Below are 19,126 nucleotides of genomic sequence, written 5' to 3'. Positions count from 1 at the left end.
CCCTTACACACACACATGTACACTGCCCTTACACACACACATGTACACTGCCCTTACACACACACATATACACATGTACACTGCCCTTACACACACACATATACACTGCCCTTACACACACACATGTACACTGCCCTTGCACACACACATATACATGTACACTGCCCGTACACACATACATGTACACTGCCCTTACACGCACACATATACACGTACACTGCCCTTACACACACACACATACATGTACACTGCCCGTACACACATACATGTTCACTGCCCTTACACGCACACACATACATGTACACTGCCATTACACACGCACATACATGTACACTGCCCGTACACACATACATGTACACTGCCCTTACACACACACATATACATGTACACTGCCCTTACACACACACACATATACATGTACACTGCCCTTACACACATACATGTACACTGACCTTACACACACATACATGTACACTGCCCTTACACACACACATATACATGTACACTGCCCTTACACACACACACACACACATACATGTACACTGCCCTTACACACACATACATGTACACTGCCCGTACACACACATACATGTACACTGCCTTTGCACACCAGCTAACAAATAACTATACTGCTCTTACACACCGGCCCATACACACACGCACACAAGCTCACAAACACATACATACACATACACTGCCCTTACACCCCTTTCTCCCCATCTCTTACTTCTTCCTCCAGCCTCCATCCTGTATCCTGAGGTGGGAGCGCGAGGTCTGTCGCTTCAGTTGGGAGATCACGCTCTTCCTCTACTCGGCTCAACATTAGGGAGCGCGAGGCTTTACTGCTCCCTCATCACTGCGCGCCGGCTATTGCTGCAGAGCACCGGAGTGACATTATATCCCCGCGCTCGGCATTATTTGCCGGCGCGTATTGATTAGGGAGCAGTAAAGCGAGGTGTGAAGTGACAGACCTCGCGCTCCCTAATGTTGGGCTGAGTAGAGGGAGATTGCGATCTCCCAGCTAGTCTGCAGCTGCTGATCGGGCGTCTGTGCCCCCCCCCGCACACTTGAGGTGAGTACGGATCTAGGCGGGACAGAGACCCAAAATCGGGACAGTCGGAGGGCATGGTATCGTAGGGTTCTACAGCTCTAAAAGCCCCGATAATGTGTATAGAAACAGCAGGAAACAGCTTTAAAAATTAAACGGGGGAAATAAGATCCATTATTCTTCATAATAAATGCCCCACTCAGTGACACAAATGGCTACCAGTGGGGCCCAAAGTCGCATAAAAGCCCCTATTCTGTGTAATTCCTTACAGGAAATGGCCAATTATTGTGCAGATTACTGGGACGTGAAGCCTTTTAAACCATTTAATGTAAAGTAATAAATAAGATGCCAGAGCCCATTATATTGCAGTTTATACTGGCTTGGAGTCATGGGAGTTGGCTGGTGGCAGCAGATGTGCTGAGATGTTCTGGGTGTCCATATCTCCCCGGGCAGGGGGCAGGTGGAAGCGTGTGACACTCTCGGGGCAAAGTTTGCATCGTCAGGCGGAGGCAGTGATTGGGAGTTCTCAGGAGGCAGCAGCCGCCGTGTTCAGGCACCGCCTGCCCCTCTCTATACCCCCCCCCGGGGCCGTAATTAAGCTGCCTCTGGGAGAGTCTGTAATAAGCGGCTCCGTGGAGGGAATTGCTGCCTCTCTGACACTTATCTATATTCTGACAGGTTTGCAGTTGCCGGTTGGTGCTGCCGACAGGTTTGTGGTCGCCGGTTGGTGCTGCCGACAGATATCAGCCGCTGATCCGTTTCGCAGGGTACCGGACCGGAGTCTTAACAGCGGATCTGTCGCTATGTGAAGAGGTAAGCGTTTTACTTATCATCCTTAGTTACCAACCATCAGTACCCGGTACCATGGACCCGCCGCAGCCGCGTCTCAATCACCCGTTCGCAGCATCAGATGGAATTAATGAGCAGCCTGTTGTGACGCGGGGAGCAGCCGGTTGTGACGCGGGGAGCAGCTCTTCACGCGTTTCGTCTGGTTGGGTCCGTTAGGTATACATAGATGAGCCCGCGATGGAGATCACAGCTGGTCCCCGTAACCCGTCCACCAAATTCACTTTCCGGTTCCGTGAGTAAAGCCGCCTGTTCTTGCCCTGCCCGCAGCTGGCACTCTGTGAAGTCGTGGGTGGCATCTGGCGCGGTGCCGGGATCATGCGTGTCGGATACGATCCCCGTCTTTATTTATGTTACATACTTGGGAGTCACCTGGAAAAGCGGGTTAACTGTCTGTGTGTCCATTAATGAAGTAAAGGCGTAAGTGGCTTACACCATGAGGCACAGGAAGGGGTTAATGTCTGCCGGGGCAGAACAAACACATGAAGATATAACATCCAACAAAAAGCAAACAGGAGCCTGGAAGCGAAGGGTAAAATAATGTGACCGGAGATCCTGGCGACTAGTACTCCCTGCGGGAAGGAATTAACCCCGCACAGAGCTGGGTAACCGGGGCAGAGGGTCACCCCCCTAAGGGGCAAATGTTCCTGTAATACGCGTTGACCATGAGGGGCAGTTTCTGTAGTAGACCATCGGTTTTGGGATTGTGTTCGTGAACGTGAGCTTCGCTGTGGACTAAACATGGTCCCTGGCGATGGCCCCCGGGTGTCAGGAACGGGCCGTCGCTCAAGCTGGAGTGGTAGACGTTTGACGTAACTGAGCGGTACAACTAAATTCAAGCACAGAGCGCTTTGCCGGGTCCACTGGGGCACTGTCCACGAACGCTTGTTGAACTTTACACGCAACACGGGGGCCTCAGCTAGGGCCGGAGCCATTCCAAGCAAAGGGTTTTTCACAGTCAGGGCAGGGAGATGTGGAATCCACTGACTTGAGAAGTGTTGATGCTGCCGACTTTCACCCAGCCGCACGTTATATATTTCTATATAAAAATGTCCGTGTGAAGCAGTCGTGTATTTACCCGTTTACCAAAAGACCTCCCTACCCCAGGCTGCGGAGCCGTGTCGCGGGAGGCAGGCTCTGTATGCAGGGTAATGTCGATATTTTGCCCTGTTAGAGGTGAGTTTTGTCTTTACAGACCAAGGGTCGATGGCTTTACTTTTATCTTGGGTTCAAGGGTACGGCTGCCCGTTCCCCGCTGATACCTTCCCCCGTAATAAACTGGCGAGATTGCGCTTTATCTGCCCGGTGCCATCTGCTAATATCTTAACTGCCCTGATAAGGGAAGACACCGTCAACAAAGAGCACCGGTCTCAAATCAAAGCAAAACACCTCGTTCCTCTACAGCAGCGAATGGGTTAATCCGACCAATAGCAATGTATTGAAGTAAAGGTCATGTGACACTGTTATTATCCTGTGTTTTAACTGCCCCAGCCAGGTAAAATGAGAAGATGCTGATACCCCATTCTCCCGCCAAGCACCCGCCTTTTTAGTCCAGCTTTTCATTTAGTCTCTCTTTTCTCCTGGATTTTCACCCTGTCCACTAGCGAGGGATTAAGGGCCAACAGTGACAACCAAACTCATCCCCATCTGCTTCTCTTTCAGCCAGACATCAGACGCTGGCCTGTGACCACACATGGACCTCCTGTCAGGACCCTCCAACAGCTCCGCAGGGGACGTCCAGCGCAGTGAGTGATGCCCCTGACAAGCTTTACCTGCTGGGGAGAGATATTTGCCTCCGCGGGGTTATTATTCAGGGACGGGTATCGCTATAGAAGATTTTTTGCCTTCTTTGAAGAAACGGCAAATAATGACGTTTCAGTGTTTAACATCGCTACAGAACACGTTGGTGCTACAGGACAGGTTAATGAATAATAACAGGGTCTGTGTATGATTTGGGGTATTTCTGTTGCAGATGAGAACAGTTGGCAGGACTCAGTGATTATTATTCCCGTGTTGCTCTCAGCCTCCACCGTCATCGTGGTCACCATCATTTTATGGAAATCCATACAGAGAAAAGGGAAGAAGGGGCGAGAATCTTTCAACAGCCCTGCGGGTAAATGGGTGATCGCCTCAAATACAGCTCCTTAATGCCCCTCTATCACTATCACCCTGACGCCTGCTCACTGTCGCTGTACCCCTCGCTGATCTGGTGAATTTGACTCATTACATGTTATACATGATCCTGAGACGCTTCACCCACGTTCATATTCTCTCTTTCAGAGAATGATGTAGGGGGCGAATGGGCTGTAAACGATGGGGCAATTTATGAGAACTTCCCTGTCGTTGAGTCTTCGAGTCTGAAGAAGCTGGAGCTGCCGGAGGGGTGGAGGATCAGGGATCAGGTGGTGATATGCGCTGGACAGTACGGTCCAATAAGCCGCGCGGTTCTGGTCGGAGACGGGGTTACTGGTGGGAAGCAGGACGTGGTTCTGAAGGAGCTGTCTGGTAAGTTACCCATCCAGGCCACACAGGTGGACCCCAGAGACCCCCGTCTGTGTCACGCGCTGGGAGATTAACTCCAGATCCCTTTAAACCCACCACCTTGACATAAGAGAGTCCCCTGGCAGGACTTGGTGCCCATTCTTAGTGTAGAATCCCTCTGAACAGAGCAGGGGGAATAACTAAATCAGGGGTAACAACAACCCGACTTCTGGGCAGATCCCAACATACTGATTTATTTTAAAAAGAAACAAATGGGGAGGCTACAATCCCATATAAATTCAAATAGTAAATCCAAACGTAAATAAAATCCAAAGGAACGACAGTACGTCAACACAAACAAAAAATGATTTATTTTGGTTGCATTTTGGCAACTATTTGCCAAATTTGGAGTCATGGTAAGTGAGGGATGGTGCTAGCTGTGTGCTTTCATTAGTTATTCAGTACTCACCCGGAGTCTTTCTGCAGAGGATTTTAGTCCCGGTGAAGCCCAAGACTTCGTTGACCTCATGAGGTTCCATGTCGAGGTTTGTAACCACGAGAACCTGGTGAAGGTGTTTTGGTGTCAGACAAAAGTGAGACCCCTTCGGCTCATCCTGAAGGCCATGACCCCTGGAAATCTGCTGGCGTTTCTGTGGCGTTCACGCGAGGTAAGCCCGGTGCTTGCACCTCCGTGTCACTGACACCATGGCTGGGGTGTGTAGTCCCCTAAACAGTCTGGGGCTTTGGTGGGGATTGTTAATAGAAACTGATAAACAGACACTGTATTCCACACCTCCTTATTTAACCCTTTATCACTTCCTCAGGAGCATCCTATGGACACAGAGTCTCTTTATAAAATCACAGAGAAACGCGTCTTCCACATGGCTTCCCAGGTGGCGAGTGGGCTGGTAGGTATTGTTCGGCTACACGGGGCAATGTCTAGGGGCAAAATGTTACCCTAGAAGAAAAACAGCACTAAGAACAGAAACTATCCCCAGAAATGCCAAACGCACCAAAATGACATTAAAAGTGGAGAAGTGACTAGAAGATTTCGAGCGAGCTGGCTGGTCACTCGCCTCTGTGGGGTGGATGAAGGATCTCCGATTCAGCTGCAGCACGAAAACCGTCATTCCCCAGTCGCTCTCATTAATGAGATCTACCCCTGGCGATGCCCCTCTTGCCCCTGAGACCTTTATTGCTTAATTCACAGAAATACCTGTCAGGAAGACATAACCTGGTTCACGGCTTTGTGGCGGCGTGTAATGTCCTGATCCACGAGGATATGAGTGTTCAGCTGTGCGGCCTCGGGCTGGCAGCCATAATGCACCGGACAGGTAGCATCCCGACAAGAAGGGCTGCTCAGGTGCCCCTGAAGTGGCAGTCCCCTGAACGGCTGAGCGGATCGGTCCCCACCGAGAAGTGCGACGTGTGAGTTATTTCCTCTGATTTCATTCCATTTTACTATTTTAATGAGAGCGGAACGAGGTTTGAATAATAACGGGTTTCATCTGTTCTTACTCTTCCCCCAGGTGGGCTCTTGGAATTTTACTGTACGAGATGGTCACGCTCGGTACGTGTTTGTGTGACGCGACTTTCTCTGTTTTCATTCGTTTTGGGAGATGGGAGTGATTTCTATATGTGAAGCCTTTGACTTTTCCAGGTGCGCCCCCTTACCCAGACCTGGAGCCCTCTCAGCTGCTACCAAAGCAGAATGGAGCGTGCAGGATGGAGCGGCCGGAGCAGTGCAGCCGGCAGCTGTAAGTGCTTTATATCACGCATCAGCATAAAACTGCTCTCACGGCCCCCCTAAAGCCACCTGATACTCCAGAATAGGCCCCTGATAATTGGATCCTGGCACCGGTTCTGGATTCATAAATGGGTTCTAAGCGTGGGCGCAGCGTTCTGTTCAGACGTTGAGTCTGCGGCTCCCACAGGCTGGTGATTGACTCCCCTGTAATATAAATGATAAATGATGAATGTTTATTAATGCAGATGGTGCTAGCATGGAGTATGTGAGTAACGACTTACTGAATGACCCCTGATACTTGGGGCAGATATATTAACCCTTTAATAATGCACCGGTGAGGTTTAACGAGAGATCTCTGCCTCATGCGGTTATGACTATTTATTGCTTTAAAGAGCCCCATCATATTCCGCCAGGTGGCAGCAGAGACCTAGACGGGAACTACATGTCTTCCCAAGACCTCCAAGCTCTGCTCTATGGGCGACTCTTTGTGTTTGACGATTCATTGCCTCGTGTGACAGTTTTGTGCCTCGTTGCTGGGGTGGGGGGGTCTCTGGTATAATGACCGACTTGACCAATCTCCCGCTTGCGCAGGTACGAGGTCATGGCGGACTGCTGGACATGGGAAGATTTACAAAGGCCTTGCCTTACAGACGTGATGAAGCAACTGCAGATCCGCATGGAGCAGGCAGAAGCACATGCGCCTCTGACAGCCGCCCCCATGATAAGTCACAGCGACTACGCACGCCTGACTGGGATTTCTCTATGATGAGACACAAGGCCTAACTGCACGTTAACCATGGCTGTGCCGCAGCATGGTCAATGGAACGGGCAGTTAAATGTAGGTCTATGTGTTTGGTGGTTACAGAGACCAAACGGCAGCACTTGGCCTGTAGGAAGAGCTTTCCACCCTCGTGGGTCATTGGATTTGTTTAAACGTCTGATGGGGGTGTGGGGTAGTTATATGATTAGGGATTAGATCATCATCTTTTTAGTTCATCCCACAAAGAAGGGACAGAAGAGAAAAGCCGGTATCCGTGAACTGAAAACCTCTTTATTACATACATGTAGCTGAAAATACTCCAGACAGGACCCGTGGTGTATTGACAATGGCTTTATTTAATCACACATGGTTACACTATGTCACAATTTCACAGTTCAGCCAGAATAGTCTTCTAATAAATGGATGTTTTCTCAATGAATTCTGGGTCCGGTAACCAAACCGCTGACCGGGGCTTACAAAATGCATCATTTTCCCGATCATGCAACAAGCGCTCTGTGCTCTTCTCTAACCCCCCGCGGAATCCGTGTGCTTGGTGGGTTTATCTGATGAATGGTGGTTCTCATCCTATGTATACCTTCCGTGGAATGAGGTTTGCTTTGTGCGCACATTGCTCCGCGCTCCCCACGCTCAGTGTGTTTGTCGGAGGCTCCGCTCTGTGACTCCTGGAAGACCAGCAGACAAAAGGGAAACTAAAAAGCTCAAAATCTCTCTGATATTGGAACGGAGCGGCCGCAGCTTGAGATTTCCCCTCTTATCATTGACCTTGAAGATAATGAACTCACAGCAACTTCCACTAATGATAACGCACGTGCTGCGCGGCAAAATACTCCTAATTAGACGGCATGTATGTGCTGCCCACTTCAACACAGAATAGTTCTCACTCCAGAACAGCTTTGCGTTCGCGGGGACCTCGCTGCGGTGCTGGAGACCCCGGAGCTTCCTTAAGAAGGGGAACTCGGAGCCGCCTTTCCCCTCCGGGCCGTTACACCTTGAAGCTCCACAGAGTGTTGGGGAAGAGGATGTAGGACACCGACCAGGTCAGGTGGTATAAGCAGGCCAGTGGGGAGAAGGAGCAGAGGATGATCAGCACACCTGGAAAATAAGACACGGCAAATGCCTTGAGACACTGTGAGTTTCTCAACGCAGGGAGACTGGGGGAGGAATAATTTTTATTAACGTTATTTAACACATTTTTAATGATCGCATCAAGCAAGACGTCAGCTCATGGAGCCAGGAGGACACGCGAAAGGATAAGTAGATACGCAGCTGCCCAAGAGCTGTCCAAGAGCTGGACTTTAGCCGATAAACTCACCGCCCACAAACACCACCTTTTTCCAGAGCTGAGACTCCAGGATCTTGTCATGAGGGTAGAAGCCTTGGTCAGCCATGAAGAGAATCATTATGACGGCTATGGCCCTCAGAGCCACCAAGTGACCGCTAGTCAACAAAGACGCACAAGCCAAGATGGCAGACGCGTAGGGACAAGGCAGTCCTCGGTATACGAAGGGGATACCTAGAGGGGGAACAGATAAAGTCTGGCAGTGAGACCCCCAAAACAGGACACCACCAGCACACGGCCACGAGGACAGGATAATGTTCCCAAGTCTGTGAATTTAGCAAGTTTACACTAATACAGGAATGTGTAGTTTATAAAAACGGCGGTTTTGCTAAAATACGAAGAAATCCCCCTTACCACTCGAATAGAAACAGAGGCGCGTGAAGACGGCCAGAACATAAACGATGACCAGCAGCGCGTCGAGGACGCTGTCTGTGTGCAGGAGAAGAGCTGTCGCCAGACCAAAGGACGTGAAATCAGCGAAATCATCGAGCTTTGCACCTGCGCGAAAAAAACAAACCCAACGCGTACGTTAGAATATCCACGCTTCTCGCTGACTCCACGCGTGTGATCCATTAATCGCAGAACTCCCGCGCCCTGATACTACATTTCCCCCTGTATACCTTTCCCAGGGCCATCTTGACTGCTGGACAAAAGGGGCATCTCCCCTTAGCCCAGGCTTACCTCAGGGGCCCCAGGCAGTGGTCATTGGGCCCCAGGCAGTGGTCATTGGGCCGCTAGCTTTAGTATTCCCCTGGTTGCCATCAGTTGTGTTGTGCACATGCCCAACATCAGCTAGCTAGATGCAGAGGGAGGAAGGCAGGCTGCTGTGATTGAGCTGGGGTGCACCAGGTCGGTGCTCTAGGGGGGCTTGACAGCCCTACTCTCCCAGTCTTAAGTCCTCCTCCCAGCGCAGGTGGTAAGGAAGGTTAAATTCTCTTTATGGGAGGAAGGGAATGTGTTCCTGGCAGAGCCTATGGAAATAGTATTAACGCGTTCACCCGGCACTCGAGGTGCCAAGAAACCCATACAGAGCAAGCAAAATAACCGCCCATCTCACACAAAATAAAGAGGGATCCTCGCCTTTCCCTGTTTTCTAGAAACAAAATGTTTGTCCAGACTGACCATCGGGAAATGGATAGATAACAATGAAAGCGTGAGGATGGTGTCAGCGACGTAGCTACTTACCCCAGGGCGCCAACATCCAGGAATCCGAGCCTGGTGCCAGCGGCCACCAGGAGAATGTGGGTCGGGGATTATCACATTGTTTGGGTATTATTAACCCTTCAGGAAAAGGTGATTACAGAGCCCGGAGCGGTGAGCGCTCAGTAACAGCCATGGAGTCTGCGTCCAAACCTGAGGGTCACACGGAGGTCTGAGCTGCAGCCGTGACGAGGCATTCAATCAGCCCTAAAACTGGCTGCACCTTTCCGCGCTCCAAATACTTTCCACCCTGCACCCGCGTAATATTTACCAGCTCAATTCTCTGCCTGACTGGCCTTCTGGTAAAATATTTACAAGGGGGCAGGCGGCGAATGCTAATGGGCCGTACGTTGCCTCCTTCAGTACTCTGGCACAGGAAGGGTCAGATAAATTCTTACGTTTGGCTGTCACCGAATGTTAACACGGCGGGTCGCCGTCCTTTGGCTGCTGTCACCATGGCAGAGCTGGGCTAACATCCCACGCAAAGCCCACTGCCTCCCACTGCTGAAAGAGGCGGGACATGAGTGGAAAATGGGTGTGCATGGGGAAAAAACAGGACGTGGGTGTGGTCTGCAAAAAAAAGGGCAGAGCAAGCGTGGAAGGGGGTAGGGCCACGATTAAGCCCTTCGGTGTGTTGGTGGTACACGCCTAGAAATTCATCATCTCCACGTCCTGCGTGGTGACACCTTATGGTGGGGTCAGTATTTGGATATTCTTAGAATTAAATCAGACTCAATGGCGACCTCTGTAGTGGCGTCTTACCCAAAGCAGAACACGCATTTAGTTGTCTGGCAACAGCTCCATCAGCCAAATCCAGCATGAACCCGATCAGCAACAGCCAGCAGGCCGACTGGCGAAACCTTCAGGAGAGAAAATCGAACACGTTGACCAAAGGATCAAAGGCAAATATGCAGCTGGCCGCGGCATCAGGAGAAATCCTGGCCCATATATAACCTGAAGGTATACAGGGGCTGGGTACGTGCCCACCGGGTCACTGCCAGAGGGGGGCTGTCTATTTACTATACTTACCCATTAAGGGTACACAATAAGGAGGTGAGCCCCATGATCAGGTTGGAAAGCGACAAAAAATTGGCAGCATTTTTCCGAATGAACTCCAGAGTCTGGCAATGTGAAAGGTGCCGGCCATGAACCCACCTCCTGGCAGAGAGTACAAGCCCTGGAGACCATATGAAGATGCCGCAAGTTAGTACATAACAGATTGTAAGTGATACGGTCACAGACGAGAGCCACGCCAACTGCTTGTGTTGGGAATAAGCAGCGCAGCGCTGTAAACGGTGCAATGACACCGTCGCCGGGTGGCATCTCGCTAAACAGAAGGCAATTAACTTGATTATCAACGTTACGATGCAATCGGTAATGGAAACGTGGTGGCAGCATCTGGCTTCGTGTCCCAAAGACACCTGCGATGGCTGCATCACCACATCTTACCATCCAAGTGCCGGAAAACATGATCGTTCTTGAGCCAAATGCTTAACCTTCCGTTTATTCATGTGAAAGGTAACCTACAATTCACTAGTTCTGTGTCCACGCTGTCTGTATCCTCCAAAGCCAGAAAAGGACCTGGTCACTCCTTGTCATCCCTGGCAATATACTCACCAGAGGGGGGCAACTGCATTAGCATCCTGGGCTTTTTCGGCTGAACGGTGTTATTTATCCTCACTGGTTGTTAAAAAAAATAAAATAAAAAAAAAACACAGAAAAAGTTACTAGAGACATAATTTGATGTAATACGAAGCTGGCGCGGCCCTGAAGGTCATACGTGTGTGTCCCGTGTCCTAGCCTCAGTGACCTTCATGTATGCGTCATGTGCCACCGCCATTGGCTGAGGGTTTAATGAGATGCATCAAAGAGAATTTGGTTTCCATGGAGCGTTTTTGGATACAACCAGTGAGAAGAGCGCCCAGGAGCAGCGGCTCCGGCTCCCAGTGTTTGGTGAAATGTAAGCAGCGGGTTACGCGTAAATCAGTGCCGCGTATCACAAAGGTCAGCTTTCCAGTGCCAAAGAACCGCATTAACCCTTGCGTTGCTGGCAGATTTACAGAAGGGTCGAGACTGCTCTGCCGACGGTTAGAAGGCGCAGCGAACTCGTTGGGCTCCATGCGCGGTTTAATAGATCAGATCTGCAGATTTATTAACCCTTGGTTTGACATGTTGTCCTATTTGCAGAGCGCTGAGTTTATTCGGATGAATTTATTTAACCTTTGCTCCGCCGCCACCCCCGGTTATGGCTCCTCTCGGATAAGTAAACGTGAGTTATTTGATAGCTGTGAATATCGGCTTCCCGCCGCGATTCACGCCACCCCGCCGGCGGTATTTATCATTGGGTCCGTGGACTAATCCTGAAATGTTCTCTGAATAACACGGAAGCTTCATGCCAACAGAGGTAACCCAACCCACGGAGCGCACGACGGGAAACGAACACTCCCGCTCGGTCAATGTTATCTGGAGGTGTGTCCCGGGGTAATAGAATCTGCCCCCCCCCCGCCTGCAAACTGTAATATCATCTAAATCCTTTCTACGGCTTTGTAGAATTAGGATTCAAAGCGACACACAGAGCCCCGCAACTCGAAAACACACACCTGCCACTCCAACTCTTACCCCAACTCTTACCCCACTAGCCGGCCCCAGGAGGTGTCTGAGCGTGACGGGCGCTGGCATCTTGTCCCATCGCCCAAAACCACTCATATTTAGAAGTTATTATTTTTAGCATTGAGAGGTTTCATTTTCCTCCCCTCTGCCTCTGCCAGGGGCAAGTACTTCCCATACCCGGTACAATAATCCCTCCCCTCTACCTCTGCCAGGGGCAAGTACTTCCCATACCAGGTACAATAACCCCTCCCCTCTGCCAGGGGCAAGTACTTCTCATACCCGGTAAAATAACCCCTCCCCTCTGTCTCTGCCAGGGGCAAGTACTTCCCATACCCGGTACTATAATCCCTCCCCTCTGCCAGGGGCAAATACTTCCCATACCCGGTACAATAATGCCTCTGCCAGGGGCAAGTGCTTCTCATACCAGGTACAATAACCCCTCCCCTCTGCCAGGGACAAGTACTTCTCATACCCGGTAAAAATAACCCCTCCCCTCTGTCTCTGCCAGGGGCAAGTACTTTCCATACCCGGTACTATAATCCCTCCCCTCTGTCAGGGGCAAATACTTCCCATACCCGGTACAATAATGCCTCTGCCAGGGGCAAGTGCTTCTCATACCCGGTACAATAACCCCTCCCATCTGCCTCTGCCAGGGGCAAGTGCTTCTCATACCAGGTACAATAATCCCTCCCCTCTGCCTCTGCCAGGGGCAAGTACTTCCCATACCAGGTACAATAACCCCTCCCCTCTGCCAGGGGCAAGTACTTCTCATACCAGGTACAATAATCCCTCCCCTCTGCCTCTGCCAGGGGAAAATACTTCCCATACCCGGTACAATAATCCCTCCCCTCTGCCTCTGCCAGGGGCAAGTGCTTCTCATACCCAGTACAATAACCCCTCCCATCTGCCTCTGCCAGGGGCAAGTATTTCTCATCCCAGGTACAATAACCACTCCCATCTGCCTCTGCCAGGGGCAAGTATTTCTCATCCCAGGTACAATAACCACTCCCATCTGCCTCTGCCAGGGGCAAGTGCTTCTCATACCCGGTACAATAACCCCTCCCCTCTGTCTCTGCCAGGGGCAAGTGCTTCTCATACCAGGTACAATAATCCCTCCCCTCTGCCTCTGCCAGGGGCAAGTACTTCCCATACCAGGTACAATAACCCCTCCCCTCTGCCAGGGGCAAGTACTTCTCATACCAGGTACAATAACCCCTCCCCTCTGCCTCTGCCAGGGGCAAATACTTCCCATACCAGGTACAATAACCCCTCCCCTCTGCCTCTGCCAGGGGAAAATACTTCCCATACCCGGTACAATAATCCCTCCCCTCTACCTCTGCCAGGGGCAAGTACTTCCCATACCAGGTACAATAACCCCTCCCCTCTGCCAGGGGCAAGTACTTCTCATACCCGGTAAAATAACCCCTCCCCTCTGTCTCTGCCAGGGGCAAGTACTTCCCATACCCGGTACTATAATCCCTCCCCTCTGCCAGGGGCAAATACTTCCCATACCCGGTACAATAATGCCTCTGCCAGGGGCAAGTGCTTCTCATACCAGGTACAATAACCCCTCCCCTCTGCCAGGGGCAAGTACTTCTCATACCCGGTAAAAATAACCCCTCCCCTCTGTCTCTGCCAGGGGCAAGTACTTTCCATACCCGGTACTATAATCCCTCCCCTCTGTCAGGGGCAAATACTTCCCATACCCGGTACAATAATGCCTCTGCCAGGGGCAAGTGCTTCTCATACCCGGTACAATAACCCCTCCCATCTGCCTCTGCCAGGGGCAAGTGCTTCTCATACCAGGTACAATAATCCCTCCCCTCTGCCTCTGCCAGGGGCAAGTACTTCCCATACCAGGTACAATAACCCCTCCCCTCTGCCAGGGGCAAGTACTTCTCATACCAGGTACAATAATCCCTCCCCTCTGCCTCTGCCAGGGGAAAATACTTCCCATACCCGGTACAATAATCCCTCCCCTCTGCCTCTGCCAGGGGCAAGTGCTTCTCATACCCAGTACAATAACCCCTCCCATCTGCCTCTGCCAGGGGCAAGTATTTCTCATCCCAGGTACAATAACCACTCCCATCTGCCTCTGCCAGGGGCAAGTATTTCTCATCCCAGGTACAATAACCACTCCCATCTGCCTCTGCCAGGGGCAAGTGCTTCTCATACCCGGTACAATAACCCCTCCCCTCTGTCTCTGCCAGGGGCAAGTGCTTCTCATACCAGGTACAATAATCCCTCCCCTCTGCCTCTGCCAGGGGCAAGTACTTCCCATACCAGGTACAATAACCCCTCCCCTCTGCCAGGGGCAAGTACTTCTCATACCAGGTACAATAACCCCTCCCCTCTGCCTCTGCCAGGGGCAAATACTTCCCATACCAGGTACAATAACCCCTCCCCTCTGCCTCTGCCAGGGGAAAATACTTCCCATACCCGGTACAATAATCCCTCCCCTCTGCCTCTGCCAGGGGCAAGTGCTTCTCATACCCAGTACAATAACCCCTCCCATCTGCCTCTGCCAGGGGCAAGTATTTCTCATCCTAGGTACAATAACCACTCCCATCTGCCTCTGCCAGGGGCAAGTGCTTCTCATACCCAGTACAATAACCCCTCTGCCTCTGCCAGGGGCAAGTGCTTCTCATACCCAGTACAATAACCCCTCTGCCTCTGCCAGGGGCAAGTGCTTCTCACACCCGGTACAGTAATCTCTGCCTCTGCCAGGGGCAAGTACATCTTGTGCCCAGTACAATAAACCCTCCCCTCTGCCTCCCCAGGGGCAAGTGCTGCTCATGCCCGAGAGCCCATGAAATATTCCCGTAAATAACCTCAGGAGAGAGGAACGAGGAGACAGCGAGAAAACATAACGCAGCAAAAAAACAAACTTCATCAACCCTTTCAGTGCCAGGAGAGGGGGGCTCCAGAAAATACAAGGGACCCCACTGGGACTGGTGAGCCGAGGATCCCAATCCGTGCAGCGACGGGATACGGCGGGCACAATTATCTGATCTGGCAGATTATCCAGGGAGAATGTCGTTATTCCAATTATGGGATTGTGTTTCCCTGATAACAGGTGGGGAAAGCCAGATTTTCAGGGACACAGAATTAAAGCCAAACAGCATTTCTGCACGATATAAATGATTCTGTGCAATAGCGCTGGCATATAGCGCAGCACGGTACAAAGGTAATACTACCAACTGGGATTCGCCAATTTTTTTTTTGTACCCCTGGGGTAAGAGACGTGATTATTGTGATCATTCTTATTCATTTACCTCTCAGACACCTGCCCTCACCAACAATTTACCTGCTTTTCCACCTTCGTAGCCTTTTGTGTGTTTGGGGCAACACAAGAAATCCGCCGCTCTATGCTGTCGATAAGGTGTGGGGTTCAGGCGCGGACCCTCGCTGCTCCGTCACTGGTTTACCAAACTGTTAATTAGCATTTGTTGGTTAATTGCTGAGTTTGGGGGCAGAACAGAAGCTAAATTGTTGCCCTGAGTCCACGGATAAGCTGGGGCTAGTTAAAGGAGCGGTGTGTGGCCCCCGAGAGCCTGGCATTCGGTGGAAGGTGAGATGTCCTCGCAGTTTGGAGGCAGTGGTCCTGACCGTGGTGGCTCACACTGGCTGTACGTCTGTCTGCGCAGCGGATGATTGCTGTCTGCGCGTCTCGTAGCCTCGCAATGCCAGAACTTTCTGCGGATCTAAGTGCTGCCTCTTTTTTTATCGGCTCTCTGCTGCCACCACGTGGGTCAGTTCCAAAGGAAAATTCCACAGGATGGATGTGCAGCCACGGACGGCACTGACGCCCCTGCCAGGGCTGCACTCGGGGACGAGCGGAACAAGCCCGTGAAGCCAAATAGTTTATAACAGAGTCACCGTATTAATGGGGAATGCAGAGGGGAGGACGGTGCGGGGAATAAAATCATTGGGCAAACCCCGATAATGAGTTTATCTCGCGCCATCTGCGCAATATCTTATACAGACGCCCAGACCGGGGCAGTCTGTAACCCTAAAAGAGACGGCTTGTGCCAGCAACAATCTAAAGTGATCATGGGTTGGCGTTTCCCTCCGTCAGCCGCTGACCTCAGAGATTCTGCCCCCCATCTGCCCCAAATAACGGAAACCATTAACAGGGGCGGTTGTGAAATCTACCCTGGACCCTGAGTGTGTCCGGTTTCATGAGTTGAAATGGTATGAACTCTTTCCCGGTCCTTCTTGTGGCGTCCTTTATTTGTTATATGACTGCATGGATCTGTTATACTCGTTGCGCGTGATTGGGTCACATGACAATCCCGGATGTGCCAGCCGCGTGCGAAGGTGTGCCTGGAATGTGTGTCGTGTTTATCAGGCAGGAGGCCAATGGTCGTGTAATAATTGGGGTGGTATGCCTCTAATACTGCAGTGGTCGGTAAAGGTGCCTTCTTGCGTTGTCGTGGGGTGGATCTGCACGCTGTTCTCTATGTATACAGATACAATTGCAGGACAAGCCCAGATCCCAAACTGTGAGAACAGCCAATCACAGTGAGATATCTGTCTCTGCCACCCAATCACAGCCAGTGATTTCTTGGCCACCCAATCACAGTGAGAGATCTAAATCTGCCACCCAATCACAGTAAGTGATATCGTGGCCACCCAATCACAGTGAGCGATCTACCTCTGCCGCCCAGTCACAGTGCACAATCCGTCTCTAGCAGCGAATCACAATGTGTGAGGAGCTCTGTCCGCAGGAGGGAGAGCTGTTTAACCAGGAGCTGCCCTCCAGCTGTTGTTAAACTACAACTCCAATCACTCTGATGCCTCCCTGTTGCAGCTCCATGGAAGAGGCTGTCCATAAGGGATGGATCTCCTGGGGCAGAGACTCGGCCCCTGCCCCGGTCTGGATGTTGACCTGGCACACGCAGGGTTACGGGTGTGGAGAGCTGGTAATTTTCCGCTCACTGTGGGCCCGTGTGATGTGTAATAGGAGCGTGACACTTGTGTAATACACCAGTCAGCGGAGCTGCTCTGTGATTGGCTGTGGCCCCACACGGCCGCTCGCTGTGTGTGTAAACAATCAGGCGGTGGGGGCAGGGTAATACTCCTTACTGCTATGGAGTGCACCCCTCTGCTGGAGCGAGCATTGCGCTGCTGCACAATCATATTGTACGGATTCAATAAAACATGTGAACACAGGTCACACCAGGAACATTTCAATGTCTTGTGTGTGAGCGAGAGAGAGAGAGCGCTGTGTGTGAGCGAGAGAGAGAGAGCGCTGTGTGTGAAGCAGGAGAGACTGCTGTGTGTGAGCAAAAGAGAGTGCTGTGTGCGAGTGAGAGAGCGCTGTTTGTGTAGGAGAGAGCGCTGTGTGTGAACAGGAGAGGGGGCCTTGTGAGTAGAAGCGAGAGGTTTGTGCAGAGACAGGGAAGCAGAGGTGGATCTGCCCTTTGCCCCAGACACAAATAACAAGTACCCTTTCAGATAATGTGAAATTCACCTCTCTATCTAACAAGGGCAAATAATGTGAGTTGCCCCTGGCCTGGGGAGTGTTGGGGGGGGGTAAGTGTCTGTGACTGTATTTACTTTGGATGACTCAATAACCGTGACAGCTGCAGACGGCGGCTGGACACGAGAGGACAGTCTGTACTATAACAGAAATCACATCGCGGGGCCGTAAACAACAGGGGCAATTGTGACGATTCTCGCAGCGACCTGATCCAACTGCCCCATTCATGATGAGCAGCGATTAACTCTTGCAGACAATACATCGATAAAGACTGGCCCCTAAACAGTTAATTAACTGAATATTTATTGTGTAATTTCACCCCAAAAAATCAAATAACCTGATTCTGGTTTTAACCCCTTCTTCTAGAAAGCCCTGTTTGAAGTGGCTCCTGAAGGCCTGCTGGGGGCTGTGAGGGGCACAGCGGGAGGGAGGGAGGAGTGGGGTAAGAGGCTCTTTCCCTCAGTAATGGAGCACGGTGAGTTTCTGACTCTCAGGGGCCCGGACCTGTGCAGTGGCCCTCCTATTTCCTCATAATGTGTAATAACCCAAACGTGTTGTCTCTACGCAGACAGACAGACGGCCACGTCGCTGTCACCTCTGCGTGATCTTCATTCTGCTCCGTAGAATTATCCCGCAGATATCACAGAAATTCCTACCCCGGGAGTAGGAAGAAAGGTGGCGGGTTCTGGAGGAGGCAGAAAAGTGGCGGGTTCTGGAGCAGGGTGACTGCACCATTGACGCTTTGATGTGGACTTTTCTGTGACTCCGAAGTTGTGTGTTAGGGATATTAATGAGACAAAACAGGCAAAACCAATATTCTATCGCATACGCAAAATAACGACGCTATCAATTATTGTAGGACCACATCCACAATATTACTATAAAGAGATACCCTATATTTTATCTCCGATCCTAAAATCTTTCAGATCGCGCCAAAAATTATAATTAAAAATGAGATATTATACCATCACAATAGTCAATCAAAAATATTATTTATTGTAAAAACATAATTTATAAAATATCTATATTAGTCATGCAGTGCATAATATAAAACAGAACAGTTATCTTTAAAACATGTGATAACGAATCAAATCCAAAATACAGTATATTATCAATCAGATATCAAATATAAATTATTACTTTATGAGTCTAACAGACACAAAAAGCACATGGCATAAACTTTAGCTTTATCAATTATCACCTTATATAAACAGCATTTATTATCAAATCAATTCATTTCCACTCCACTCAGCAATCAAAAATAACAATCAGGGTGGTAATAAAAAGATCACTATCTCTCTCTATATTATTTTTACTAATATGACAAAAATAATTTAATAATGTCTAAGAGTATTAGTGAAGTTCCTAATAGATGCAAATAATGTCAAACTTCATCTATAGGTAAAAATACCTTTTCATTATTGTTATTATCACGGGTTATAAGCTGCAGTCTCACAAGCCGTCATATACAATAATGCAATATAGTACCTCCCAGAAACAGGGAATTCTATATGAAGAAGACAAAATTCACCTCTATTCAGAATAATTATAATTACCACCACTTGTTGCTGCGGTCCGACTGGTCCTTG

General features: G+C 50.3%; 2 protein-coding genes across 4 annotated transcripts; one reads left to right on the top strand and one right to left on the bottom strand.

The window, feature by feature from the left end:
* Window positions 1-1,603: 1,603 nt before the first annotated feature.
* LOC128470090 (tyrosine-protein kinase STYK1-like) lies at window positions 1,604-7,321 on the top strand. Its single transcript, XM_053451925.1, has 10 exons — window positions 1,604-1,861; window positions 3,557-3,639; window positions 3,867-4,007; window positions 4,175-4,399; window positions 4,862-5,043; window positions 5,200-5,283; window positions 5,586-5,803; window positions 5,905-5,945; window positions 6,036-6,132; window positions 6,714-7,321. The coding sequence occupies exons 2-10, from the start codon at window positions 3,588-3,590 to the stop codon at window positions 6,886-6,888; spliced, it is 1,215 nt and encodes a 404-aa protein (XP_053307900.1). The 5' UTR covers window positions 1,604-1,861; window positions 3,557-3,587; the 3' UTR covers window positions 6,889-7,321.
* TMEM269 (transmembrane protein 269) lies at window positions 7,219-15,734 on the bottom strand. 3 transcript variants are annotated; one of them, XM_053451927.1, is made up of 7 exons: window positions 15,360-15,734; window positions 11,060-11,122; window positions 10,472-10,619; window positions 10,205-10,302; window positions 8,597-8,740; window positions 8,216-8,416; window positions 7,219-7,995 (listed from the first exon to the last, which is right to left on the bottom strand). In XM_053451927.1, the coding sequence occupies exons 2-7, from the start codon at window positions 11,082-11,084 to the stop codon at window positions 7,886-7,888; spliced, it is 726 nt and encodes a 241-aa protein (XP_053307902.1). In that variant the 5' UTR covers window positions 11,085-11,122; window positions 15,360-15,734; the 3' UTR covers window positions 7,219-7,885. The 3 variants fall into 3 exon arrangements, with proteins under 3 accessions (XP_053307902.1, XP_053307903.1, XP_053307901.1); XM_053451928.1 differs by lacking the exon at window positions 15,360-15,734 and having other exon boundaries at window positions 11,060-11,652; XM_053451926.1 differs by lacking the exons at window positions 11,060-11,122; window positions 15,360-15,734 and having other exon boundaries at window positions 10,472-10,974.
* Window positions 15,735-19,126: the final 3,392 nt, after the last annotated feature.

Source organism: Spea bombifrons, chromosome 12 (assembly GCF_027358695.1).
Source record: "Spea bombifrons isolate aSpeBom1 chromosome 12, aSpeBom1.2.pri, whole genome shotgun sequence".
Lineage (NCBI taxonomy): Eukaryota > Metazoa > Chordata > Amphibia > Anura > Pelobatidae > Spea > Spea bombifrons.
The sequence above is the reverse complement of the archived record's forward strand: the minus strand, read 5'-3'. Positions and strand labels throughout refer to the sequence as shown.